This window comes from Pinus tabuliformis, chromosome 8 (genome assembly GCF_031772625.1).
Source record: "Pinus tabuliformis cultivar Carrire ecotype Pingquan chromosome 8, CPIR1, whole genome shotgun sequence".
Classification (NCBI taxonomy): Eukaryota; Viridiplantae; Streptophyta; class Pinopsida; order Pinales; family Pinaceae; genus Pinus; species Pinus tabuliformis.
This window is the reverse complement of record NC_142294.1, coordinates 2025005759-2025029685: the sequence shown is the minus strand read 5'-3', so window position 1 is coordinate 2025029685 and position 23927 is coordinate 2025005759. Positions and strand designations below refer to the sequence as shown.

General features: G+C 41.9%; 2 protein-coding genes across 2 annotated transcripts; both read left to right on the top strand.

The window, feature by feature from the left end:
• The first annotated feature begins 3930 nt into the window (after positions 1 to 3930).
• LOC149244556 (uncharacterized) lies at positions 3931 to 4847 on the top strand. The gene is made up of 3 exons (XM_089371582.1): positions 3931 to 4170; positions 4264 to 4554; positions 4728 to 4847. Exons 1-3 carry the CDS (start codon positions 3931 to 3933, stop codon positions 4845 to 4847), a joined length of 651 nt encoding a protein of 216 aa, XP_089227708.1.
• Positions 4848 to 5676: 829 nt separating this feature from the next.
• Positions 5677 to 6489, top strand: LOC149244555 (uncharacterized). Its single transcript, XM_089371581.1, has one exon. The coding sequence runs from the start codon at positions 5677 to 5679 to the stop codon at positions 6487 to 6489; it is 813 nt and encodes a 270-aa protein (XP_089227707.1).
• The last annotated feature ends 17438 nt before the right edge of the window (positions 6490 to 23927 follow it).

Here is a 23927-nt window from a genome sequence, read left to right as displayed (position 1 = left end):
AAAACATTTACGAGGCATCGAAATAGTAATTTTGCGAGGCGCAGATCAAGAAAGAACAGATGAGAAGAGTAGCTATTCTTCAGGAGATGCAACTGGCAGCCATAAGGAACACAGAGGAAGGAGAAACCAGAGGAGGGCGTAGAGACAACTTGTTGATTCCGCTTTTCTACGGTGAGGTCATGGACAATGTATGAACCAGAGTAAATGAAATGTTAAACAAATGCAGCGTTAAACAAATGACTTTACTGGACCAGAGAAAATGCAACGTTAAACAAACGACTTTGCTGGACCAGAGAAAATGCAGCGTTAAACACCAAATGCAGGTAGAGATCAATAATGCAGGTATAACATTATGAGAAATGACAACACGTGTATAGAATGCAAAGAAGGTGACAGTTCTACAAAATAGGAAGAACAAGAGGGAGTTACAAAGCAGAGAGGGAAGCCAAAAATGGCGTTGGCTCTGATACCATGTCAGACTAGGAGGTAACTCCTCAAATGTAATTATGTTCTTCATTTAGGTTGTTCATTATTATATACAAGAGGGAGTGACTATTCAGTTCATCTCCCGATGAATCTCCATTTTCTATATTATTTATTTACATTAATTATAGTTGTTCACCCAATCCTTATGATTAGGTGTCAACAATTTCTACTTGCTTTTTTGGTTGCGTGGACTGATAGTAAAGTTTGTCTCATAGGTATAGAATCCCTCTATTTTCAGTTTTTCCCTTTGGGGTTTAGATTTATTTATTTTTAGTTTCTGGTCTTCAAGTCATTCATTAAAGACTGGTCATTGCTTCCTCTTTCAAGAGAGTTCCTACTTTTATGAGTTCGCAGATTCGAATTTAGGGTTGGTTTCTTTTCTTCATTGGCCCATTAGTGCACCTTAACTCCAGTCTTTAAAATACAACAATATCAGTCATTGTCATTTCTTGTTCCCTATTCTCTTTGCTAACATTTGTTGTCACAATATTGACAAAATTCTTTATTACTTCATACAAAAACATTAAATTATTGAATTCTTGGTGTCGTCCTCCTATAACCTTCATTGAAGTTTTGTTATGTGGAAAGAAACTTGTAATAATAATGTACATAATGGAGGAGTGAGACATTAGAATGGACCAATCTCAATTCTCATTATGCAAACTTCATTTCACAAAAAACAAGAGCTTCTGTCTGTAGTTGATCGACAAGGATAGAATGATGGATGTGTTTTCTCATTTAATATCTTTATTGCAGGTAACTATCATTTTTAATTTTTATTACACCTCAACCTTTTTTTATTTGTTGGAGAGATCTTATAGTTTTTTCAAGTGTCACATTAATGTTGTTAGGTCATGGAAATGTAATAAATATATTTTCATGGAGATAGATTACACAAGATTTTGATGTTTGAGAACGGAGCTAGGGTTCTGAGGGAAAAAAACCCTCGACGGCACCGACAGCACTGCGGAACGCGTTCAAAGCGCTGTAAAGGAATCTCTGTAGCGTGACAGAGGTGCAGGGGTTCAACGGAGTGCAATGGTACCTCCTCAGGGGGGGGCGTCAGAGCCCTCCCCTTCACTGCAAGACCCTGAGCAAGCGGTCATTTTTGGATCGGTAGATCCGGATATTCTAAGCAAAGGGAAAAAGATTCAAGGTAATGACAACCAGGTTGGAAATCGGATGAACAAAGATAGCAATCCACAAGAAGAAAAAGAGACTCAAGAAGATAGCCCGAAAATAACCTCATCAACCTGCCGACCTGTAGCCAAAGAAAGGCCACGAATAGAACTGCCAGGAGACAAGATTGACAGAAGAATAGAATACATGAAAGATCACGCCCTCATTGGAAAGTTCATAGGGTTTTGGCCGACTGAGAGAGCTTTAAACGGTTGGATCGCGGCGAAATGGAAACCCAAGGGAGATGTTACTCTCCAGCTAGGGCCGAAGGGCTTTTTCACCGCAATCTTTTTCTGCTTAGAGGAAAAATACAGGATCCTGGGAGCAGGGCCTTATTTTTTCAACTCAGCAGGACTATATCTGAGGGACTGGATTCCAAGATTCAACCCAGACAAGGAAGATCTCACTTGGGCACCAGTGTGGATCAAACTGTACTCTCTTCCTGACGAATACTGGGAAGAAGATATTCTGAAGGGCATAGGAAACGGAGTGGGAGAATACATCAGAGCGGCAGAAGAAACCAAATCCCGCAAGTATATCTCCTATGCTCGAATATGTGTCTTTATTCGCCTGAATGAAGCTTTACCAGAGTCAGTAACTCTTGCCCATTGAGACGAGGAATGGATCCAGCCTCTCGACTATGAGCATGTGCCCTTTCAATGCAGAAAGTGCCATGCTCTGGGGCATCTCTTCAGGGATTTCCCTCAAAATGTCAAAGCCAACTCCTCTGATCCTTCTGAAACCCCATCTCAGGATGGTTTTACCAAAGTCCCAAGTCGGAAGCGCTCGCATAAAAAGCCACAGAATGGGCCCAAACCCCAGCCTAACAAACCCCAAGACCCAGCATCTAAGAACAGATTCGATATTCTAGGCCACTCCTCAGATGACCAACCCTTGGCCTCTGAGAACATCCATGCTCACCCTTCCTCTTCTTCCCATCCCCCTCCATCTGATCCCCCTCCCAAATCTCAGCCTCCCATCATCATCCCGACCATCCTTAGCAGGAATCCGAAAGATACAGAGGAGAGTCACAAGGAAATGGATGTAGATGGAAAGGCAGACCTCCCACGGGACTCAGAGATCAATCAAGAGGATAGCAGTCAAGTGCAACAAATGGAAGAAGAGCCAGAAAGCATAGATCTACATGGTCTGGACATTCTGGAACTAGAACTAGCTTGCAAAAAAAGAGCATATGAAACTATATCTGAGACCCAACTAGATAAGCTCGAAGTGATCATCTCAAGAGCATACCACCAACACCAACTAGGGATACAACCAGGCAGTAATTGGGACGGCAACCTGCGTCCAAATGACACCAAAAAGAGAGGAAGGAAAACAGATCTCCAGAGAACAATAGAGATTGGGAAAATCCTGGTGGATTCAGGCAGATATGCGAAGTTGATGAAGTACTACAGACCCTCCTACACAAGTTGAACCATGAAGCTTGTATCCTGGAACTTAAGAGGGCTCAATAGCCCTGGAAAAGTCAGGATGTTAAAAAATATGATCAAAATGGAAAAACCGCAGATGTGCTTTCTCCAGGAAACTAAATGCAATAGTTCCACGCTGGGTAACATACTCTCAAAAGCTTGGCCAGGGTGCTGATCGGTTGCTGTAGATGCCTCGGGAGCCTCAGGTGGGCTTGCTATAGCATGGAATACCCAAGCGGTAACTCTCACAGATTTTCATGCCTCTCATCACCTCATACAGGCAACCTTTCATATTCTGGGCACCAATATTCATGGTAACTTATCTAACGCTTATTTTCCGCAAGACACAGGAAGTAAAATCGGGCTCCTTGATACTATAAAAGCGCTGAGCACAAATAGACGATATCCATTATGGATTGTGGCAGGGGACTTCAACATGATAACCAAAATAGAGGAAAAGATAGGAGGGAGTATCAGATTGGAACCAGAAGTTGCCCGCTTCAAGGACTTCATCCAAAATGCCTCTCTCATAGATATGTCGTTCTGTAACGGCACCTTCACCTAGAGTAATCGCAGAGCTGGCAAGCATCAAATTGCCTCTAAATTGGATCGCTTTCTAGTCTCAGATAATGCGGTGCATCTTGGAGGTGATCTCTCGGCTGCAATACTGGCTCATACTGGTTCGGATCACTGGCCGATTTCTCTACAATGGCAGAGACCAGGGGATTTGACAAAAAGACCCTTCCATTTTGAGGGGTTTTGGCTTACACACCCCGCATTCAAGGACTTCGTCAAGACCATCTGGGCCTCTTTCATCCCCCCAGAAGGAGCAAAAATGTATCAGTTTCAACAGAAGATGCGATTTCTAAAAAGTCACCTAAAAAGATGGAATAGGGAGACCTTTGGAAACATATTTAAGGTGCAACAGGAGCTAAATCAGGAACTGGTGGATCTCCAACAGAAAATAATTACAGAAGGGCACACGGAGGCAACCCTGGATCAGGAACGGCACATTCAAAATCAACTTGAAGATAGGAGAAAGCAGGAGGAAATTTACTGGAGGCAAAAGTCAATGGTCAGGTGGCTAAAGGAGGGGGAGCGCAACACCAAATTCTTCCACAGAACTATGGTGTAGAGAATAATGCATAATAATATTCCCTTCATTCAGAATCAAGAGGGGGCAAAAGTAGAGAAGCATGAGGAAATCGAAGAGGTACTCCTCAATCATTTCCAACAGGTACACCAAGAACAAGCAGAGGATCGGCAACAGGCTATTGGAAAGATAATCAGCAATATACCAAAACTCATCACAGTGGAACACAACGAGCTGCTCATGCGCCCCATTCTTCTCCATCAAGTAGATGAGGCAATGTCGCAGCTCAAAGAAGGTAAGGCCCCTGGCCCAGATGGCTTCACAACCACGTTTTTTCATGCTTTCTGGGATATGATTAAGTTGGAGGTTTGGCAAATTGTAGAGGAATCTAGGGCCCTGCGCTGGCTTCTCCCCTCCCTCAACTCCACCTTCATTACTCTCATCCCTAAAGAGGAGAACTCCATTACCCCTGACAAATTCAGGCCTATAGCTCTCTGTAATGTCATCTATAAAGTCATATCTAAAGTTATTGCAAATAGGTTAAAACCCCTATTACCTATGCTCATCTCACCGGAGCAGTCGGGATACGTGGAAGGCAGACAAATAATGGATGGAATTCTCCTCATGCACGAGATCATTCACTCGCTCAAGCACTCTAAACAAGCAGGTATGTTACTCAAATTGGATCTCTCTAAAGCTTTCGATAAGCTCAGTTGGTCTTATATTCAACACATGTTGAAAGCTTTTGGATTTTGTTCCATGTGGGTTCGCTGGATCATGAGCCTTATCACTTCCACTCATTTTTCCATCCTTGTGAACGGCATCCCATCCCGCCCTTTCAAGCCCTCTTGAGGCATCAGACAAGGGGACCCCCTTTCCCCCTTCCTCTTTGTTCTTATGGCTGAGGGTCTTGGTAGACACATCAAGCATGCCCTCCATTCTCAGCAGCTTAAAGGCATCTCTGTCCACAACTCCCCTGCCACCTCTCATCAGCAATTTGTTGATGACACCATGCTCTATGGCTACCCCTCTGTACAGGAAGCCTCCTGTTTAAAAACCCCGCTCAACGACTTCTCTGAAGCCTTTGGCACCCACGTCAATTGCTCCAAGTCACAAATTTTCTTCTTCCACACCCCTCCTTCAGTTAAATCTACTGTCTCCCGCATTTTAGGCTTCCCCTCTGCCTCTCTCCCCTCTAAATATCTAGGGACCCCCCTCACTGCCTCAGCCATAAAGCAGCCCGCTTGGCGTTCTCTTCTAGAGAAGATCGATTCAAAGCTCAATTTGTGGACACACCGTTCCCTCAATCTAGCTAGTCGGGTGGTGCTCATCAAGTCTGTCCTCCAAGCCATGCCTCTTTACCTTTTTTCTATCCTAGCTTCTCCAAAGTGGGTACTAAAAAGTTTGAGGAACCTGCAGCGTGACTTTCTGTGGGGCAGCTCAGCCACTAATCGCAAGTGGGCACTAGTAAAATGGACTAATGTCTGCATGCCCAAAGACAAGGGTGGCATCGGACTTAGAGACCCAGAGTATAGCAACACCATCATGAATGCCAAGATCTGGTGGCAATGGATGACCAACCCAGATAAGCTGTGGGCAAAAATCTGGACTGCCAAATATGCCAACAATAGGCCTCAAGAAGAGCTCATCAGATTTACTCCCACCGAAAAAGGGTCGCTAATCTGGAATGCAGCCAAGCAGCACCATCAGCTCATTCAACAGCATAGCTTTTGGGAAATTAGGAATGGTCATAGGGCTAGATTCTGGACAGATGCCTGGAACCAAATGCCTAAGCTCTCGAGTGTTCTTCATCCAACGCTGGTTCCGGACAGGCAAGAGCAGCAGCAGGCTAAAGTCCATCAATTTTGGATGCAGGAGACGGAGCATGGGTTCAGAAAATGGAGACAGAGTAACCAAATAATCATCAATACAAATATTCAGGAAGTAGCAGAATTTGAGAAAGAGTTAAGGAAAAGAAGCATTCGGTATGATGATAGCGATGATATACTCAGATGGGGATATCAACCCAAGGGATCCTATTCCACATCCGAAGCCTACAAGCTAATCGGCAACTTTCCCACTCCGCCGGATCCACTATGGAGTAAAATATGGGGTCTCGAAGCCTGGCCCAAAATCTCCTACTTCCTCTGGCTGGTAGGACACAAAAGAATTCTCACTTGGGACAAGCTAAGGAGACGCAACTTTCAAGGCCCCTCGATATGTCACAATTGCTTTCAAAACGAGGAAACTCTGCAACACCTTCTGGACACTTGCTCGCTAGCCAACCAGCTATGGGAATAGGTGAGCTTTAGATGCCAAAAAAGATGCAAAGGGGATAACGACATCATCGATACCATCCGACAATGGCCGAAAAGCCCCTACAACTGTGCGATCCTCAATCACCTGTGGAATATCATCCCGGGTATAGTCTTATGGAACATTTGGAAGGAAAGAAACAAACGCATATTCAAAAACAAGCGCTCTCCCATTGAAGAAATTTGGAGCAGACTGCATGGGAATCTCAAAGAAACGATGCTGCTCAGATCATGGACAAAAGAGGATCTCCCTGCTACAGATAATGAGAAAAACATTCTCGACAATTGGCAACTGCAGCTGCCACTAGAGTTTTCCAAGCATCAACCAGCGAATAGCAACATCAAGGACAACAGATGCTGGACCGCCCCTCCTACTAACTCGTACAAACTCAACTTTGATGGGGCCTCCAAAGGCAATCCTGGAATAGCGGGATTTGGAGGTATTCTAAGAAACCATGAAGGCACTCCCCTGCAGATCTACTTTGGAAATATAGGATGGGACACCAATAATTCCGCAGAACTGGAGGGACTCTGGCAACGCGCATTCAGAATGGCTCTCAAGCCAGGAAGGTTGCTGCTAGCTGGAGACTAGAAGCAAGGCTAAATAACATTGCTCATGAGCTGCGCAATCACAGAGCCATCTCCTTTCATCACACAAAAAGAGAAGGCAACAAGATTGTTGATCTCCTAGCCAATATTGGGGTAGAAAATGATCAGACCCTTGTATCAGGTAACATGGATATCATCCCAAACAATCTCCAGGCCCTGTGAAAGTCTCATCCAAAGAGATGCTGAATCCCCGGATGCGGGTGTTAGCGCGTTAGCCAGGGAAGGGCCACATGCCAAGCATGTGCCGCCCCGTGTTAATTCAGGACAGTCATTACACACTGCCGCCGAGGAATGAAGATTAGTATTACGAGCTCATCGCATTCAATGTCGCGCAAGGTGAAGAGCTGTTGTTGCAGAGAGCAGTTATGGAGGGTTACTTTCGAGAGAATGTTGAAAGGATTAAGAGGGGCAAAGGATTACTGCAGGCTCATTCGCAATGTAAGGTTTGTGGGGTGCAGGCTCTTGAGGAATTTCGTCCGGTGGGTGTTCGTCTCCTTCAAGACTCAGCTACTGCTGTTGCAGATAGCCATTACGAAGTTGTGGAACGCTTCAAGTGGGAACTCCCGGTTGATTGCTATCTATACGCCATTGAATTCCGTCCCGGATCTGCCAGTAGAGGTCTCAATTGCGAAGGGGGGCGACTCACGCTGGATAATTCTTCTTCTGACGCTCTGCTCCACTCCTCCAGCGTTAAGGCAAATATGGGTCGTCCAAGACAAAGGTTGCTTAGTAGGCGAGGCTCTGCTCGTGGAGGCTCTTTACGCAACCCTGCTGCAGAATCTCATCACCACTGTTGTTGTTGTTATTGCCATAGAAGATCAGGGGCCACTCCCTTACAGGTCAGCCAATTCATGGATTCGGGCAGCCCCAGTGCTGGACCGCCCCCGCTGCCAGCGTTTGGAACTGCCGTTTTCACTCTGGGCAGCTCGAGAAATAATGCTCGTATCAATGCACATATATCAGTCCTATTCATTGAGGACTCTCAGGATGAGGAGGGAGGTTCAGGCAGCAAGGAGGCGCCCTCAGAGGACCAACCGGAAACAATTGAGGAAGAACCAGTGGGAGTTCCGGAGCAGATTCCCTCCCAACCTCAAGAGAATGAGGCATCGACCTCCAAAAAGGCTGAAGTGGACGAATGGGAAGGCCGCCCTGAAGGATATGGGTGGTGCAGAATCCTCGAGGAGAAGCCAGAGGAATAGCAACCCTTGGCAAGCTCTGTCTTCATCCTCTTTTGCTCAGGTCCGGTATAAGTTTTCTGTTTCCATCTGCGTCGGGTATAGGTCAAGATTCTTTGTTTGGGTCTTTTTAGTCTTCACTTATGTTAATGGTTGCCATAGTCCTGCTAGCAGGATTCGAACTCATGCTGTCACCGGTCCTCTGTCACCCCTGCGAGGGAGAAACTATGTTTTTGTTTTGAAGCCCCTGCGTGGGTTGCTGTTGCAAGATGTGATTACTGTTTTGAACTTTATCATGTGCTGGAAGAGATTAAGTCTGGTTATGCCCCCCCATGCGAGGGCCAATTCTGAGTCGTGATCTGCCCCCCAAAGCGCCATAGTTGGCCTTGGGCTACATGTCTTTCTGAATGTAATGTTTTATTGTACATAATATAATAGAATAGTATAGCTTTAATGAGAAAAAAAAAAATGTTGTTAGGTCATAATTGGAGAGATCTTATAGTTTTTTCAAGCGTCGTGTTAATGTTGTTAGATCATAATTTATGGAGAGTGATTTTGTTTGTGTTTGTTTGAATTTAGGGGAAAATTGTCTTTTCATTCAATGAAATAATATCAGTGATTGTTGTATGCCGATTTAGATCAATCAATATATTTCTGAGAGGTTGGATGGGTGCATTAATTGTAGAACTTTGATCTTCATTTTCTTCCATCTGCATCTGTAACTTAGTTAATTGCCTACGCAAAGCATAAATTTCATCATCCTGACAATTGGCCTTAGCTTTGAGAGACTAGAGTTCATCCACGAGGAATATGATTGTGTTTGCTTGTTGATGAAATTTCTATTGCAAATCCAAATTCTTGTGTAGATCCTTGAGTTGTTGTCGGCGCTTGTTGCCTACACATTCTAGAGATTTCACATTCAGAGGTTTCACTTGTGTATTGTTGTTTCTTTCCTTTGTGGCATCTGGTTTGTAGAGAAATCTAGATTTTATGTCATTTTGGAAATCGTTTTGGTTCTGGTCAGATTTAGTGTGTTGTCTTATTGAGTTTATATAAGATTGATCTAAGTTGTCCTTTTGTAAATTTCCATCTTGAGGTGCTTCTTTATTGCACCGTCTCCATATTTGTTGATGTATTGAATGTTGGTTTATAAGGGAAATTCAATGGCCAAAGTGCATTGTCCATTTGTATTGTGTTTTAATTAGAAGTGCATTGATTTAAAAAGGTAAACTGATGCTCATAGTGGGTTGGCCTACCAGCCCATTATATTCATTTATAAGAGTCATTCAATGTCCATAGTTGGCAGAATTAGAGGTAAATTGATTTGTAAGATCAACTTTGCATTGTGTTTGGATTCGAAGTAAATTGGGTTATAAGTGAAATTCAATGTCGAGAGTGCATTGCCCATTTGTATTATGTTTTAATTGGAGGAATTTCTTGCATTATGTGTTGTTTCATCATGAAGTATTTCTACAATCTGATGAAATGTAAACTAAAAATGTTGTCATTGTGTATTTATGGTTGGGCATGATGTTATATGTAATTGTAGTGCTATGCATAATACATTGTTACAAGGTGTGAGTCTATGATAATATGCAGAGATTTCACATTGCAGAGATTTCACATTCAGAGGTTTCACTTGTGTATAGTTGTTTCATTCCATTGTGGCATCTGGTTTGTGGAGAAATCTGGAATTTATGTCATTTTGGAAATGGTTTTGGTTCTGGTCAGTTTTAGTCTCTTGTATTATTAAGTTGATATTAGATGGATCTAAGTTGTCCTTTTGTAAATTGCCATCTTGAGGAACTTATTTATTGTATTGTCTCCATATTTGTTGATGTATTGAATGTTGGTTTATATGGGAAATTCAATGCCCAGAGTGCATTTCCCATTGGTATTGTGTATTGACTTAAAAAGGTAAACTGATGCTCATAGTGGGCTGGCCTACTAGCCCATTTGTATTGTATATTCATTTATAAGAGTCATTCAATTTCCATAGTTGGCAGAATTGGAGGTAAATTGATTTGTAAGAGCAACCTTGCATTGTGTTTGGATTCGAAGTAAATTGGGTTATAAGGGAAATTCAATGTTGATGGTGCTTTACCCATTTGTATTATGTTTTAATTGGAGGTATTATGTGCATTATGTGTTGTTTCATCATGAAGTACTGGTACAATTTGATGAAATGTAAACTAAAAATGTTGTCATTGTGCATTTATGGTTGGGCATGATGTTATATGTAATTGTAGCGCTAGGCATAATACATTGTTACAAGGTGTGAGTCTATGATAATATGCAAAGATTTCACATTGCAGAGATTTCACATTCAAAGGTTTCACTTGTGTATTGTTGTTTCATTCCTTTGTGGCATCTAGTTTGTGAAGAAATCTGGATTTTATGTCATTTTAGAAATGGTTTTGGTTCTGGTCAGATTTAGTCTGTTGTCTTATTAAGTTGATATCAGATGGATCTAAGTTGTCCTTTTGTAAATTGCCATCTTGAGGAGATTCTTTATTGCACTGTCTCCATAGTTGTTGATGTATTGAATGTTGTTTTATAAGGGAAATTCAATGCTGAGAGTGCGTTTCCCATTTGTATTGTGTTTTAATTGGAAGTGCATTGATTTAAAAAGGTAAACTGATGCTCATAGAAATCTGGTTCACTATTTTATGGAATTTTCATATTAAAATAAGTGGCTTGTTCAATATTTCATTATTCACTTGTTTGTCATCATATTTACAACTCCGTTATAAATGTTTCGTAAATCATTTGGTGTGTAGAGGCATAACAGAAAATCCCAATTGCATTCTCAGGTAATATTTCTAGATTATAATAGACTATATATGTTCCTTCTAAAATGGATTTTGGTTACAATGCTGCAAATGGTATGAAATAAAACAACCTAGGTTGTAAGCCAAAATCTTTTTGTGACAAGAAAAAGATACAATCCATCCAAAATCCACATCATAATGTGGTTACTGTTAGAGTCGGTCTAGTAGCCCTCCACCAGAGATCAAAGCTCTTTGAATTTCATGATTAGGTGTCCCATCAGTGTGATCATGTTGCATTCCATTAGGCATGCCATAATCCTGGTGGAGGGAGTTTGTGTCGTTATTCCCCTCTTGTTTGGCACTGCTGGATCATGTTTTCTTGAGTAAATAAAGTCTTCACAAGGTCATTTCCCTATTTTAAATATCAAGGTCTTAGGTCTAGGGTTGAGTCAAGCTTTGTCTTGAGATGTCATAAAGGACCAGCAGGCCAGAGGGATGTCCGTCATAAAGCATCATTTTAATAACTCTTATCATTGTACAGCTAATTTTTACCTTGTTTTCAAAAACCCTGTTTTTGAAGACAAAGGTCATTATCTCATTTTTGTAAAAATTTGTAAAAAGTTCAAATTCTCCAAAAGTTGGCATGCAGCCTTGGTCTCCTTTGCCAAGACATCTCAGAAGCTATCCCTGCAAAAATTTTCAAGAGAAATCATCATTTCAACCAATTTATTTTGAAAAAAGGAAACCAGAAGTCAGCAGCAATTAATTCAAAAAAGTGTCATTTCAAAAACATTATAAAGTGGGTTTCGGGCAAATTAAATTCAAAAGTGAGCCTATAAAAGCCCCTCCCTCCTCATTGGTAACTCATTTGCCTCTCAACACTTCAAGAGAATACTTGTCAATTCGATTTCAAAGTTCATTGGGCGAATTGGGCAATTACAGCGGCGCACTACGCATCAGAGGAGGCGCGCTACGCGTTGGGGGCGCGCTACGCATCAGCGCGCATTTTCCAGTGCAAATTAACTCAGGCGCTACGCGTTGAAGGCGCGCTACGCATCAGGCTGGGCGCGCTACGCGTAGGGTTTCTTGCTCAGGAAATCGCCAGAAAGCCACCAAAACTACTTCTCTCTCAAAATATTTTCAGCATTTAAACAAGTCAAAACAGCAATTCATTGGGTGCACAGTCAGCATTATTTTTCAGTCACTTGCCTCCAAAACCATGTCAGAAACTGAAACAGATTATGAGCAAAGTGATGACCGTGAATCAACACCAGAGGTAGAGGTTCCAAGGAGGCATCACAGGGGTGGTAAAGGTGGTCAGCATGTCAGGGAGGAGCCCACCTCTTTGGCTTATCTACAAGCTTGTCCACTTGCAGTGACATGTTTCCGATACCAATCATGTTATGAATATTGCGAGAGAATCTCCCAAATTCAACACCACAGGGAATTGGTCCGCTTGTTTGTCCTACATTTGCACAATGGGCATGTGAATCTTGCAGGACTGGACTTCACATTGTCACCCGAGATTGTTGCTCAAGCAACAGGGATACCCAATATTGGAGAAGAGTGGAACAAGCACCAACAGTTGGACAGATTTCATTATGAGCCATATATCAAACCTGTATATATGAGGCACCTAACTGTTGTTTTTCCCTTCAGATTCTTAAGAGACGAGTATGCACCTTTGATGAGGATCATCATTCACTATTTCACTTGCGAGGGTAGATTTTCAGGTTTATATTCGTACCATATCCATTTGTTGATGCATTTCACACGGGTACGAATGATGAACATTCCATTCTTCATGTGCCGAAATGTAGAGAGGATGGTGCCCTTGGTGCAAAGAAAGAGCCCAGCACAGCAACACAAGAGCATCTATCATTATGCACTGATCAAGATTGTGGTCATGCATCAGTTGGCACAACAGGGTATTCCATGGGAGGATTTCATTTCTCGTGACTTGTTCACAGTGCCACAGCCACCTCCTGAGGTTGTCCGTGCTGAGGGAGGGCCTTCACATCAGTTTGACATTCCAGAGCCAGAACATGTCAGCATTCCTCCAGCTTATGTTACATATCAGAGAGGCCACAAGGCCTTATTTGCATCTGCACGGCGAGTATTATCTCCACATCAGGTGGAAGGGGTCTCGCCTTCTTCATCAGCGCAGCGAGTGTTATCTCCACATCAGGTGGAAGGGTCCTCGCTTTCGACAGTAGCACAGGTACAAGAGAGAGGCAAGCAGCCCAAGATTGATGAGGGGCCATCAGGTGTTCCAGGCATAGATGTTGTTGACCTTGATATCATTTCTCCTAGCTTAGAGCCAGAGGAGATCATCCAGCAACTAAGGACTGAAAATGACTTGTTGCAGCAAAAGTTGGAAATGGAAAATTGGACAATCACATACTTAGAGCAGCGCAACAAGCAATTAGAGGATGAACACACTCTTGATGAGTTGCGGAGGATCCGAGAAGACCAGAACTTGGCTCGCAAGAGACCCGGTGATTTGACACCTAAGGAGCAAAGCTCTATGCTCATTCGGGTGAACACACATTTAGAGAGGTTGATAGCAAAGGCAAACATGGACAAAGACATGCTCCGCCATATGAAGAACCATTATTGGGCCCGCATGCATGTGTGCAAAGCAAAAATGAAGGTACTCAAAGGACGGTTGGCCAAGGCACTAAAACGGAGAAAAAGGCCCGATCCCCTTCATATTTTGGCTGAGGCTTCCTTGAAGGCGCATGGCACTAAATGACACACCTTCAGCTCAAATTTCAGAGAATTTGGAGCAATTTTGGTCATTTTTGAATTTTTTTGGCCAAAAAACAGGTTTTTGCCCTCAACGCGTAGCGCGCCGCGCGCTACCCTGAAGATGGGCAAGTCCATTTCTCAAAAACTCAGCATTTTTGGATTTTTCATGACAAGTTACACTTGCTCAGCAATTGTCAAGACATTTCATCAGGTTTTGAGCCCTAAGAAGATCAAAAAACATGCAAAAAATGACTTTCTGCCACTTTTTGGACACACAGGAAGCAGTCTTGGGAGATTGCAATTTTGGAGGGGCAAATGGACACTAAATTGAGAAATTCCACTTGGGTTGGAAAGTAGACATCCAGACCTTTCCAACAAGCCTACGTTTGCCTCATTTAGATGCTGGGAAGTTCCTCCAAAGTTGGCTCAAAGGCGCGCTACGCGTAGAGAATTGGGGCGCTACGGATCAGGGAAATTTGCCAGATTTTCACCTACAGCTCAGCAAAACGCAGATTTGACTAGTTTTGACTTTTTGGAGTGATTTTTCATCCTCCATGATGTAATTGATGTAATTTTATGATGTCATAGCACTTATTTATCTCTTCTAGAAGATTCATTCATAAAAAGTCAAAAGTTTAATGAATGAATTGGTTTCCTAGCTTATAGAGGCAAGTTGTTTTGACTGCCTAGATTTTAGTGCTCAGTTTAGAATTGGGTGAAACAGCTCCTAGGATGATGAGCTCGAGCCCTAGAGGCAAGGAAAGGTGTTAGCTTGCCTATATTATGTATTTTCTTAGTCATTTTCATGTTTGGACTCTTGAGGGATAAGCTTAGACTGTATTACTCTTTGTATCTCTGCAATTTTGGCAAAGGAAAGACCAGGGTTTTGCAGCACTATTTGGGATTCCTGTGGTTATTTGTGTTGATGGTGTGCTTCTCTCATGTACTTGTAAGTGTGTTATGTGTATCATTTTCCTACTTCTCTTTTCTGCACATTAAGTAAATGAAGTGTTAAGGTAGAATTCATAATTTATATGCTCTACCTTTAAGTTTGCTTAATATCTATGTTTTCCTCTGTCTAAAGAGAACTCTTGAAGGTTTCTTGCTCTCTTTAGCTCCTCACCGGTCATTTCTATCCATTCACTTAATTCAAAGGCATCAAGACAATCTCCAACCTTGCCCCAAAAAGACCTCTGCAAAAACTGTGTCTCATCCCCGCACCCAAAATTGCCGTGCTCAGTTTTCGAACAAAACTCTAAAAAATTTCCAATCAAACTTTCCCTATCAGTTTACTAGCCTAAAATCAGTGTTCTTGTTCTTTATTGGTCATATCCGCCCTTTGAAGACCTTTTGCCGAGATAGACCCGGAGAGAGCCCTCTCCTGCCCCATAGGGCTAGCTACGAGGCTAAGTGGTTTGATGTTGCCTTGGATTTTGTCTTTTTCAGCCTGAGGCCAAATTCAAGCGCTAACATATTGGCGACCATACTGGGGAGAACAAACTTGTTTGTGGATTGATGTGTTTGTTTCATAAGTCTTAGACGGAGCCTGAAGTTATGCCAGGTAGCCTTCGAAACGCTTTTTCTTTGCATAAGCGGAAGTAGATAAACGCTGCTTCAGTCAATCTCCGTGAGCTTGTGAATACGGCCACTTCGATTGCATTTTACCCCAGTTCATTTGTAAACTCTGAACTTTTGGATGATTAGTTGAGAGTTTTCACAGGCTGATTGGTTATTTGTTCCTCGATATCCAAACTGGCTTCAGATTCTAAACACATATTCAAATCTCATTCATGTCCAGCTATTTTTGAGTATCTTGAAGACATTGATTTTGACGAGAGTTTTGAGTTGTCTTTGTTCAAAACCAAATCTGAAAGTGCACTTGATTCTCTAGTTCCCAACCCTGATTTTGCTGCTGCCCTTGAAATCGAGAGACACAATAAATTGGTTGAAAATTTCATCCTAAGACACCTTCAGACAGATATCCAAGTCACTAATCTTGCTGATTTCCTCGAAACTATATCTAGCAATATTGGATCTACTATCACGGCTTCAGTTCCGCATGAACAGACCAATCCTCCTTTTATTTCTATATCCCCTATAGTCACACATCCTGAATCAACAGTCAATTCGCCTTCCTCATCACATATCGCTTCTCCCCTGCCTACACCTCCCTATACCCCTCATACTACAGCTACACCTACTCCACCTGCTACTCCTAGACCCAATCTACCTAAAGCAATGGCTGCCCGGTTTGCCCCACTTGCTCTTCCTCAAAATCTGCATGATATGCCAGCTAATTATCAGAGTAAAATTTCTATGTTTGATGGCACTCCTCAAGGTGTTTCCGCTCAGCAGCATATAGACAAGATGACAACTTTCTTTGATCTATATGAGATAGATGAAGAGGATGTAACTATGCGTTTGTTTGTACAAACATTTGATGGAGAAGTAAGAAAATGGTTCAGAGGTTTGACAGCTAGAAGCATACCTACATTGGAAGAACTTCAGAGGCAGTTTCTAGATCGATGGGAAATCAGAAAGGATCCACTTCAGATCAATGCTGAGTACAACAATCTCAAACGTAATCATGGTGAGTCGGTTCAAGATTACATTATCAGGTTTAACACAGTTTATAATGCTATTCCAGATGATTTAAGACCATCTAGAAAATCAGCACTTCTCAAATTCTCGGATGGCTTTGATCCAGAGATGGCTTATTCATTGCGAGACAGAGATCCGCCTACCTTGGAGGATATGCAGAAAATCGCTGTTAGTGTTGAAGCGAATTTGAATGATAAAAGAGCAAGGATGAAAGCCGAAAAGCGAGTGACAATCAAAGAAGAAGCTTCTACATCAGATCAGCTCCTTCGAAGGGTATAAAGGTTGCTTGAAAATACTCATCTCAGCAAGCCGGAACCGCAGATCCGTAATCCTAATTTCCGAGGTCCGCAGCAGCCACAATACAGAATCAAGCAGTGTGAAACAAGGGCACAAGCAACAATAGTTCAGCAACAAGTAAAACCTCCGCTTCAGCAGAATTTTGTTAGCCAAGAATCTGAGGATGAAGGTGATACTATAGGAGAGGAAAATCACTTTTTCACTCCTGATGATCTGCCTACCTATATTACAGAAGAAGAAGAATTTGTGAGAAATTCCATCATACATCAAGATGAGAATTATATCATATCGAATGAGGCAACACTTGAGGAAGAATCGGAGGAGTACCAAAGAGGATATCTCAATGCTTTGTCCGCTCAGCAGAGACAATTAAGAAACTGAGCTGTTCCCATAAATCCCATTCAGAAAAAGAAAGATACTTCAGCAAAAAATGATTCAGCTTCCCCACAGACAAAAGGAAAAGATATAATTGATCCCTCAGCAAGTCAATCATCTTTAGCGGATAAGACAAATCAGCCACCAAGCATAATGAAGGATAAAGTTGAAAGAAGAGAAGTTCCGGCCAAAGAAAGTGAAAAAGTTTCAGCATTTAGTTTGGAGAATGAAATTTCAAAGCTGAAAGTGTCTATTCCATTGACTGAAATCATGAAAAATACCACCTACCGAGGTCAAATTTCCAAAATTCTGAATATTGATCCAATGCTTGACACGGTAAATGTAGAAGATGATCAGCCGGAATTAATTTTTGGGCTTGCTTTGAATGGTGAGTCTCCTGAAAATGATGTTCCTCCCTTCTATATCAGTTTGAGGTTGCACGAGTATATTTTACATAATGCTATGTTTGACTCGGGTGCTTCGCACAATTTGATGCTGAAAGCAATCATGGAAAGGCTGGGATTGGATATCACAAGAAAATATCATGATTTGTATTCATTTGATTCCAGCCGGGTAAAGTGTATTAGATTGATCAAGGACTTGGTGGTAAGCTTAGATCAAATTCCAGCTAAGAATGTCTTGATGGATGTGGTTGTGGCGGATATTCCTCCGCGTTTTGGTATGTTGCTTTCAAGATCTTGGGGAGCTAAGTTGAAAGGTACACTCCAGCTAGATTTTTCTTATGCTACAATTCCAGTCTTCGGTCAAATGAGAAAGTTATATCGGGAGCAAAAGATGAAATACATGATAACTAGTAAAGAAAAGCCAATAAATCATCCTGTAAATTATGTACATACAGATTTGGAGTCATTTGTTTTGTTTGCTGATAATTTTAATGAGGTAGATAGTCAGTTAGTTCAGGCAGAAGATATACCAGAAATTACTGAAAATTTTAGAGAAGTTCTGCAAAAGGAAAGAGAAGAAAAGTCAGCTGCCATGAGGCAAACAGCGGAAGCTAAGGGGCAGCAAACAGAAAAAACAGAAGCAACACAGTTTCAGCAGTTGGAGGAAGATGAAGATGGTCTTTGGACCATGGATTTCGATGGCGCTGTGGGCAGCGATGGTGCTGGTATTGGTGTGTGGATTCGAAGTCCCTTTTCTGCCCAAGACAAAGTCCCAAGCAAGGTGAGAGTGTGTTCTTATAAACTAGCATTTGATTGTTCAAACAATGAAGCAGAATATGAGGCTCTTATTGCTGGCCTTAAAATTCTTCGCAAGCTGAAAGCAAAGAAGATTGTAGTCTATGGCGACTCCGAGTTGGTGATAAAGCAAGTTAAAGGTGAGTTTCAGGCCAAGCATCCTCGCATGAGAGCATATTGAAATGCTGTCCTAGGTATTTTGAAATTATTTTCTAAACATACTTTGACATGTGTGCCCCGCATACAAAATGGTGTTGCTGATGCATTGGCCAAGGCAGCAAGTAATTTAAAAATTCCAATGAATTCCAGCAATAAATTTGAGATTTATGTGAAACACCGCCCCACAGTTCCCGATAATCAACGATGTTGGCAAGTCTTCCAGGATGATGAAGAATCAAAGATTTTCTGCAGATTGAAGGTGAGTTTAACGATATTTCCATAGATATTGAACCAGAGGAGGTAAATCAAATGGATGTGCTGCAACTTAAGGATAATTTTATTCCTAAAGGATTGATTCCTTTGGAAGAGTTGTTTGATCAAGATGACGTGGCCCGCAAATCGACATTGAGACCAACGGAAGAAGGTGTTGAGGAAGTGAACATTCGAGCAGCTGAGAATCCAAAGATGGTAAAGCTATCGAAGACATTGTCACCAAAGGTAAAGAAGGAGTATGTCAAATTGTTGTCTTCGTTTTCTAATGTCTTTGCATGGGATTATTCAGATCTGAAAACGTATGACACTAATATCATTCAGCATACTATTCCTATAAAGCCAAATCAAAAGCCTTTCCGCCAAAAGTTGAGGAGAATCAATCCTAAATTGCTGCCATTGATAGAAAAAGAAGTGAATAGGTTGTACAAGTCTGGAATCATAGTACCTATCAGATTTTCCGATTGGATATCAAATTTGGTACCCGTGAGAAAGAAGACCGGTGAGATCCGTTTATGTATTGACTTCAGAAATTTGAATAAGGTGTCTTTAAAGGACAATTATCCGCTGCCCAAAATGGATCATATATTGCAGCGAGTAGTTGGAGCATCAAGGATGTCGCTACTCGATGGCTATTCTGGGTACAATCAGATTTTGGTGCATGAGGATGATCGTGATAAAACCACATTCACTACTCCATGGGGTACATTTCATTATGCAAAAATGCCATTTGGTTTGAAAAATGCAGGTGCCACCTTTCAGCGTGCGATGGACATGGCCTTTGCCAATGAGAAAGATGTCTTTTTAGTTGTTTACCTTGATGATTTGACTGTATTTTCAAAATCTGATGAAGAAAATTTATATCACTTGCAAATTGTTTTTCAAAAGTGCAGAAAATATGGAATTTCACTGAATCCAAAGAAGAGTCTTTTCGCCATGAGTGAAGGCAAGCTCTTGGGTCACATCATTTCCAAAGATGGCATCCGTATAGATCCTGCACATGTTGAAGCTATTCAGCAACTTGAGCAGCCCCGGAACAAGAAAGAAATACAGTCCTTTAATGGTAAGCTGAATTTTTTGCGTCGCTTCATTCCAAATCTTGCTGAGTATCTTAGAGAAATCACAAATATGCTGAAAAAGGACAACCAGCTAAAGTGGACCGAAGAGGTGGTAAAATTTTTCAATTTGGTAAAGTTGGTTTTATCTTCAGCCCCTACTCTAATCAGTCCGGATTACACACAAGATTTTATTTTGTTTTCATTTGCTTCTAAGCACACATTGGCAGCTATACTAATGCAAAAGAGAGATGGAGTTGAGAAGCCTATTGCTTTTTTCAGCTGTATTATCAGAGATGGAGCATTAAAGTATAACATCATTGAAAAACAAGCGCTTGCGCTTGTGAAGGCCCTGAAGGATTTCCGTGTGTATGTATTGCATTCCCACATTATAGCTTATGTTCCTAACACGGCAGTAAAGGATGTGTTGGTACAGACAGAACCGGAAGGAAGGCGGGGAAAGTGGATTGCTGCATTATTAGAGTATGATGTGGAAATTAAACCCACTAAGTTGATCAAAGGGCAAGGTCTTGCCAAATTGATGGCTGAAACAAATCTACATGTCCTAGACATCAATTTGATAGCTGCCGTGTCCGATGAAGATGAGGAGAATTCAGCACAACAGGTATCTGACATCTTTATTTCTTCTCCTTGGTATGCTGATATTGTATATGTACTTCAAAATTTGTCTTCACCTCCTGGGATGCCTCGAAATAAAAGTAGGACATTGAAATTGAAAGCTGCCAAATTTTGCATCCTCAAATCTGCACTATATTGGAAAGACCCCGGTGGAATATTGCTGAATTGTTTGGTTGAGGAGGAAGCCAAAACAGTGGTGGAAGATTTTCATAAAGGTGACTGTGGGGGTCATTTGTTTTGGAAGACTACAACAAATAAGATCCTAAGAGCAGGTTTTTATTGGCCTTCATTGTTTTCAGATGTATATAAAACTATTAAGAGTTGTCATGAGTGCCAAATTTTTCAAGGGAAACAGAAATTGCAGCCATTGCCTCTCAAACCAATCGAAGTCAGCGCACCATTTCAGCTGTGGGGCTTGGATTTTATTGGTGAGATTCATCCGGCATCGTCAGGACAGCATAGATGGATATTGACAGCTACATATTACTTCACAAAATGGATTGAAGCCATTCCCACCCGGCAGGCCACAGATGCGGTAATTATTTCTTTCCTTGAAAATAATATACTGTCACGATTTGGCTGTCCAAGTAAGTTAATTACAGATAATGCAGCAGCATTTAAATCAAAGAGAATGGTTGACTTTTGCTACAATTATAATATCAGCTTGGGGCATTCTACCTCCTATCATCCGCAAGGAAATGGGTTGGCTGAATCTTCGAATAAATCTTTGGTAAATATCATTAAAAAGTTGCTGGAAATCAATAAGAAGAGCTGGCATAAAAAGTTAGTGAATGCACTGTGGGCTGATCGGGTAAGTCAGAAAAACTCAATTGGTATGTCCCCTTTTGAACTGGTGTACGGGACAGATGCGGTGTTTCCTACTTCACTTGCTATTCCGGTGGTCAAATTGCTTCAAGAAATTGATAGTGAGGAGGATCCCATGTAGAGGCGGATTAGTCAAATGATTCATTTACAACAGACACGGGAGGAGGTTCTTCACAATACTCTCAAGTTGCAAGAGCGCATAAAGAAGATTTATGACCGGAAATCAAAATCAGATGACTTTCAAATAGATGATGTGGTTTTGAAGTGGGATGCTCGGAATGAAGACAAAGGGAAGCACGACAAATTTGATAATTTATGGAAGGGTCCCTATAAGATCGCAGCATATCGTGGCCAAAATGCTTTTCTTCTCAAGGAAATGAATGGAGATGATTATCCCGAAGGGTCGATCAATGGTCGGCTGCTGAAGAGGTACCATGTCTGATGCATTTTCTGTTCTTGTCACCATCATTGTATATACCGTTTTACTTCTGTTTTATCGCATGTGTGTGCTGATCTTTCATCCTTAGTCTGGGGCCCGCAGTGAAGGCTATAATTCTGAAGATGGAGATTGGTTGGTTTAAGGTTTGTCAAGGTTCACTATTGAGTTAGTTTGGGTCAAAGTTGTGTCCAATTTTTAGTCAAATCTACAGTCATAAAGCAGTCAGAGTTTGTGTCAAATAAGTAAATAATGACTCCATCGCCCAATGGTTGAAAACACTGGTCTGCTCTCCCAGAGGTTTGCGGTTCTTGGCACCTCCAAGGAGCTACCATCCCCATTGGAGCCAATGTTAGAGTCGGTCTAGTAGCCCTCCACCAGAGATCAAAGCTCTTTGCATTTCATGATTAGGTGTCCCATCAGTGTGATCATGTTGCATTCCGTTAGGCATGCCATAATCCTGGTGGAGGGAGTTTGTGTCGTTATTCCCCTCTTGTTTGGCACTGCTGGATCATGTTTTCTTGAGTAAATAAAGGCTTCACAAGGTCATTTCCCTATTTTAAATATCAAGGTCTTAGGTCTAGGGTTGAGTCAAGCTTTGTCTTGAGATGTCATAAAGGACCAGCAGGCCAGAGGGATGTCCGTCATAAAGCATCATTTTAATAACTCTTATCATTGTACAGCTAATTTTTACCTTGTTTTCAAAAACCCTGTTTTTGAAGACAAAGGTCATTATCTCATTTTTGTAAAAATTTGTAAAAAGTTCAAATTCTCCAAAAGTTGGCATGCAGCCTTGGTCTCCTTTGCCAAGACATCTCAGAAGCTATCCCTGCAAAAATTTTCAAGAGAAATCATCATTTCAACCAATTTATTTTGAAAAAAGGAAACCAGAAGTCAGCAGCAATTAATTCAAAAAAGTGTCATTTCAAAAACATTATAAAGTGGGTTTCGGGCAAATTAAATTCAAAAGTGAGCCTATAAAAGCCCCTCCCTCCTCATTGGTAACTCATTTTCCTCTCAACACTTCAAGAGAATACTTGTCAATTCGATTTCAAAGTTCATTGGGCGAATTGGGCAATTACAGCGGCGCGCTACGCATCAGAGGAGGCGCGCTACACAACAGCGCACATTTTCCAGTGCAAATTAACTCAGGTGCTACGCGTTGAAGGCGCGCTACGCATCAGGCTAGGCGCACTACGCGTAGGGTTTCTTGCTCAGGAAATCGCCAGCAAGCCACCAAAACTACTTCTCTCTCAAAATATTTTTAGCATTTAAACAAGTCAAAACAGCAATTCATTGGGTGCACAGTCAGCATTATTTTTCAGTCACTTGCCTCCAAAACCATGTCAGAAACCGAAACAGACTATGAGCAAAGTGATGACCGTGAATCAACACCAGAGGTAGAGGTGCCAAGGAGGCATCACAGAAGTGGTAAAGGTGGTCAGCATGTCAGGGAGGAGCCCACCTCTTTGGCTTATCTACAAGCTTGTCCACTTGCAGTGACATGTTTCCGATACCAATCATGTTATGAATATTGCGAGAGAATCTCCCAAATTCAACACCACAGGGAATTGGTTCGCTTGTTTGTCCTACATTTGCACAATGGGCATGTGAATCTTGCAGGACTGGACTTCACATTGTCACCCGAGATTGTTGCTCAAGCAACAGGGATACCCAATATTGGAGAAGAGTGGAACAAGCACCAGCAGTTGGACAGATTTCATTATGAGCCATATATCAAACCTGTATATATGAGGCACCTAACTGCTGTTTTTCCCTTCAGATTCTTAAGAGACGAGTATGCACCTTTGATGAGGATCATCATTCGCTATTTCACTTGCGAGGGCAGATTTTCACGTTTATATTCGTACCATATCCGTTTGTTGATGCATTTCACACGAGTACGAATGATGAACATTCCATTCTTCATGTGCCGAAATGTAGAGAGGATGGTGCCCTTGGTGCAAAGAAAGAGCCCAGCACAGCAACACAAGAGCATCTATCATTATGCACTGATCAAGATTGTGGTCATGCATCAGTTGGCACAACAGGGTATTCCATGGGAGGATTTCATTTCTCGTGACTTGTTCACAGTGCCACAGCCACCTCCTGAGGTTGTCCGTGCTGAGGGAGGGCCTTCACATCAGTTTGACATTCCAGAGCCAGAACATGTCAGCATTCCTCCAGCTTATGTTACATATCAGAGAGGCCACAAGGCCTTATTTGCGTCTGCACGGCGAGTATTATCTCCACATCAAGTGG

What these genes read in the sequence shown, in the direction of transcription:
- LOC149244556 (XM_089371582.1), top strand. Translation starts at nt 3,931, where the DNA reads ATGTATCAGTTTCAACAGAAGATGCGATTTCTAAAAAGTCACCTAAAA. An exon ending in ACTGGAGGCAAAAGTCAATG is followed by an intron (nt 4,171 to 4,263) that starts GTCAGGTGGCTA and finishes CCCTTCATTCAG; the next exon opens with AATCAAGAGGGGGCAAAAGT. An exon ending in GGGATATGATTAAGTTGGAG is followed by an intron (nt 4,555 to 4,727) that starts GTTTGGCAAATT and finishes TATTGCAAATAG; the next exon opens with GTTAAAACCCCTATTACCTA.
- LOC149244555 (XM_089371581.1), top strand. Translation starts at nt 5,677, where the DNA reads ATGCCCAAAGACAAGGGTGGCATCGGACTTAGAGACCCAGAGTATAGC.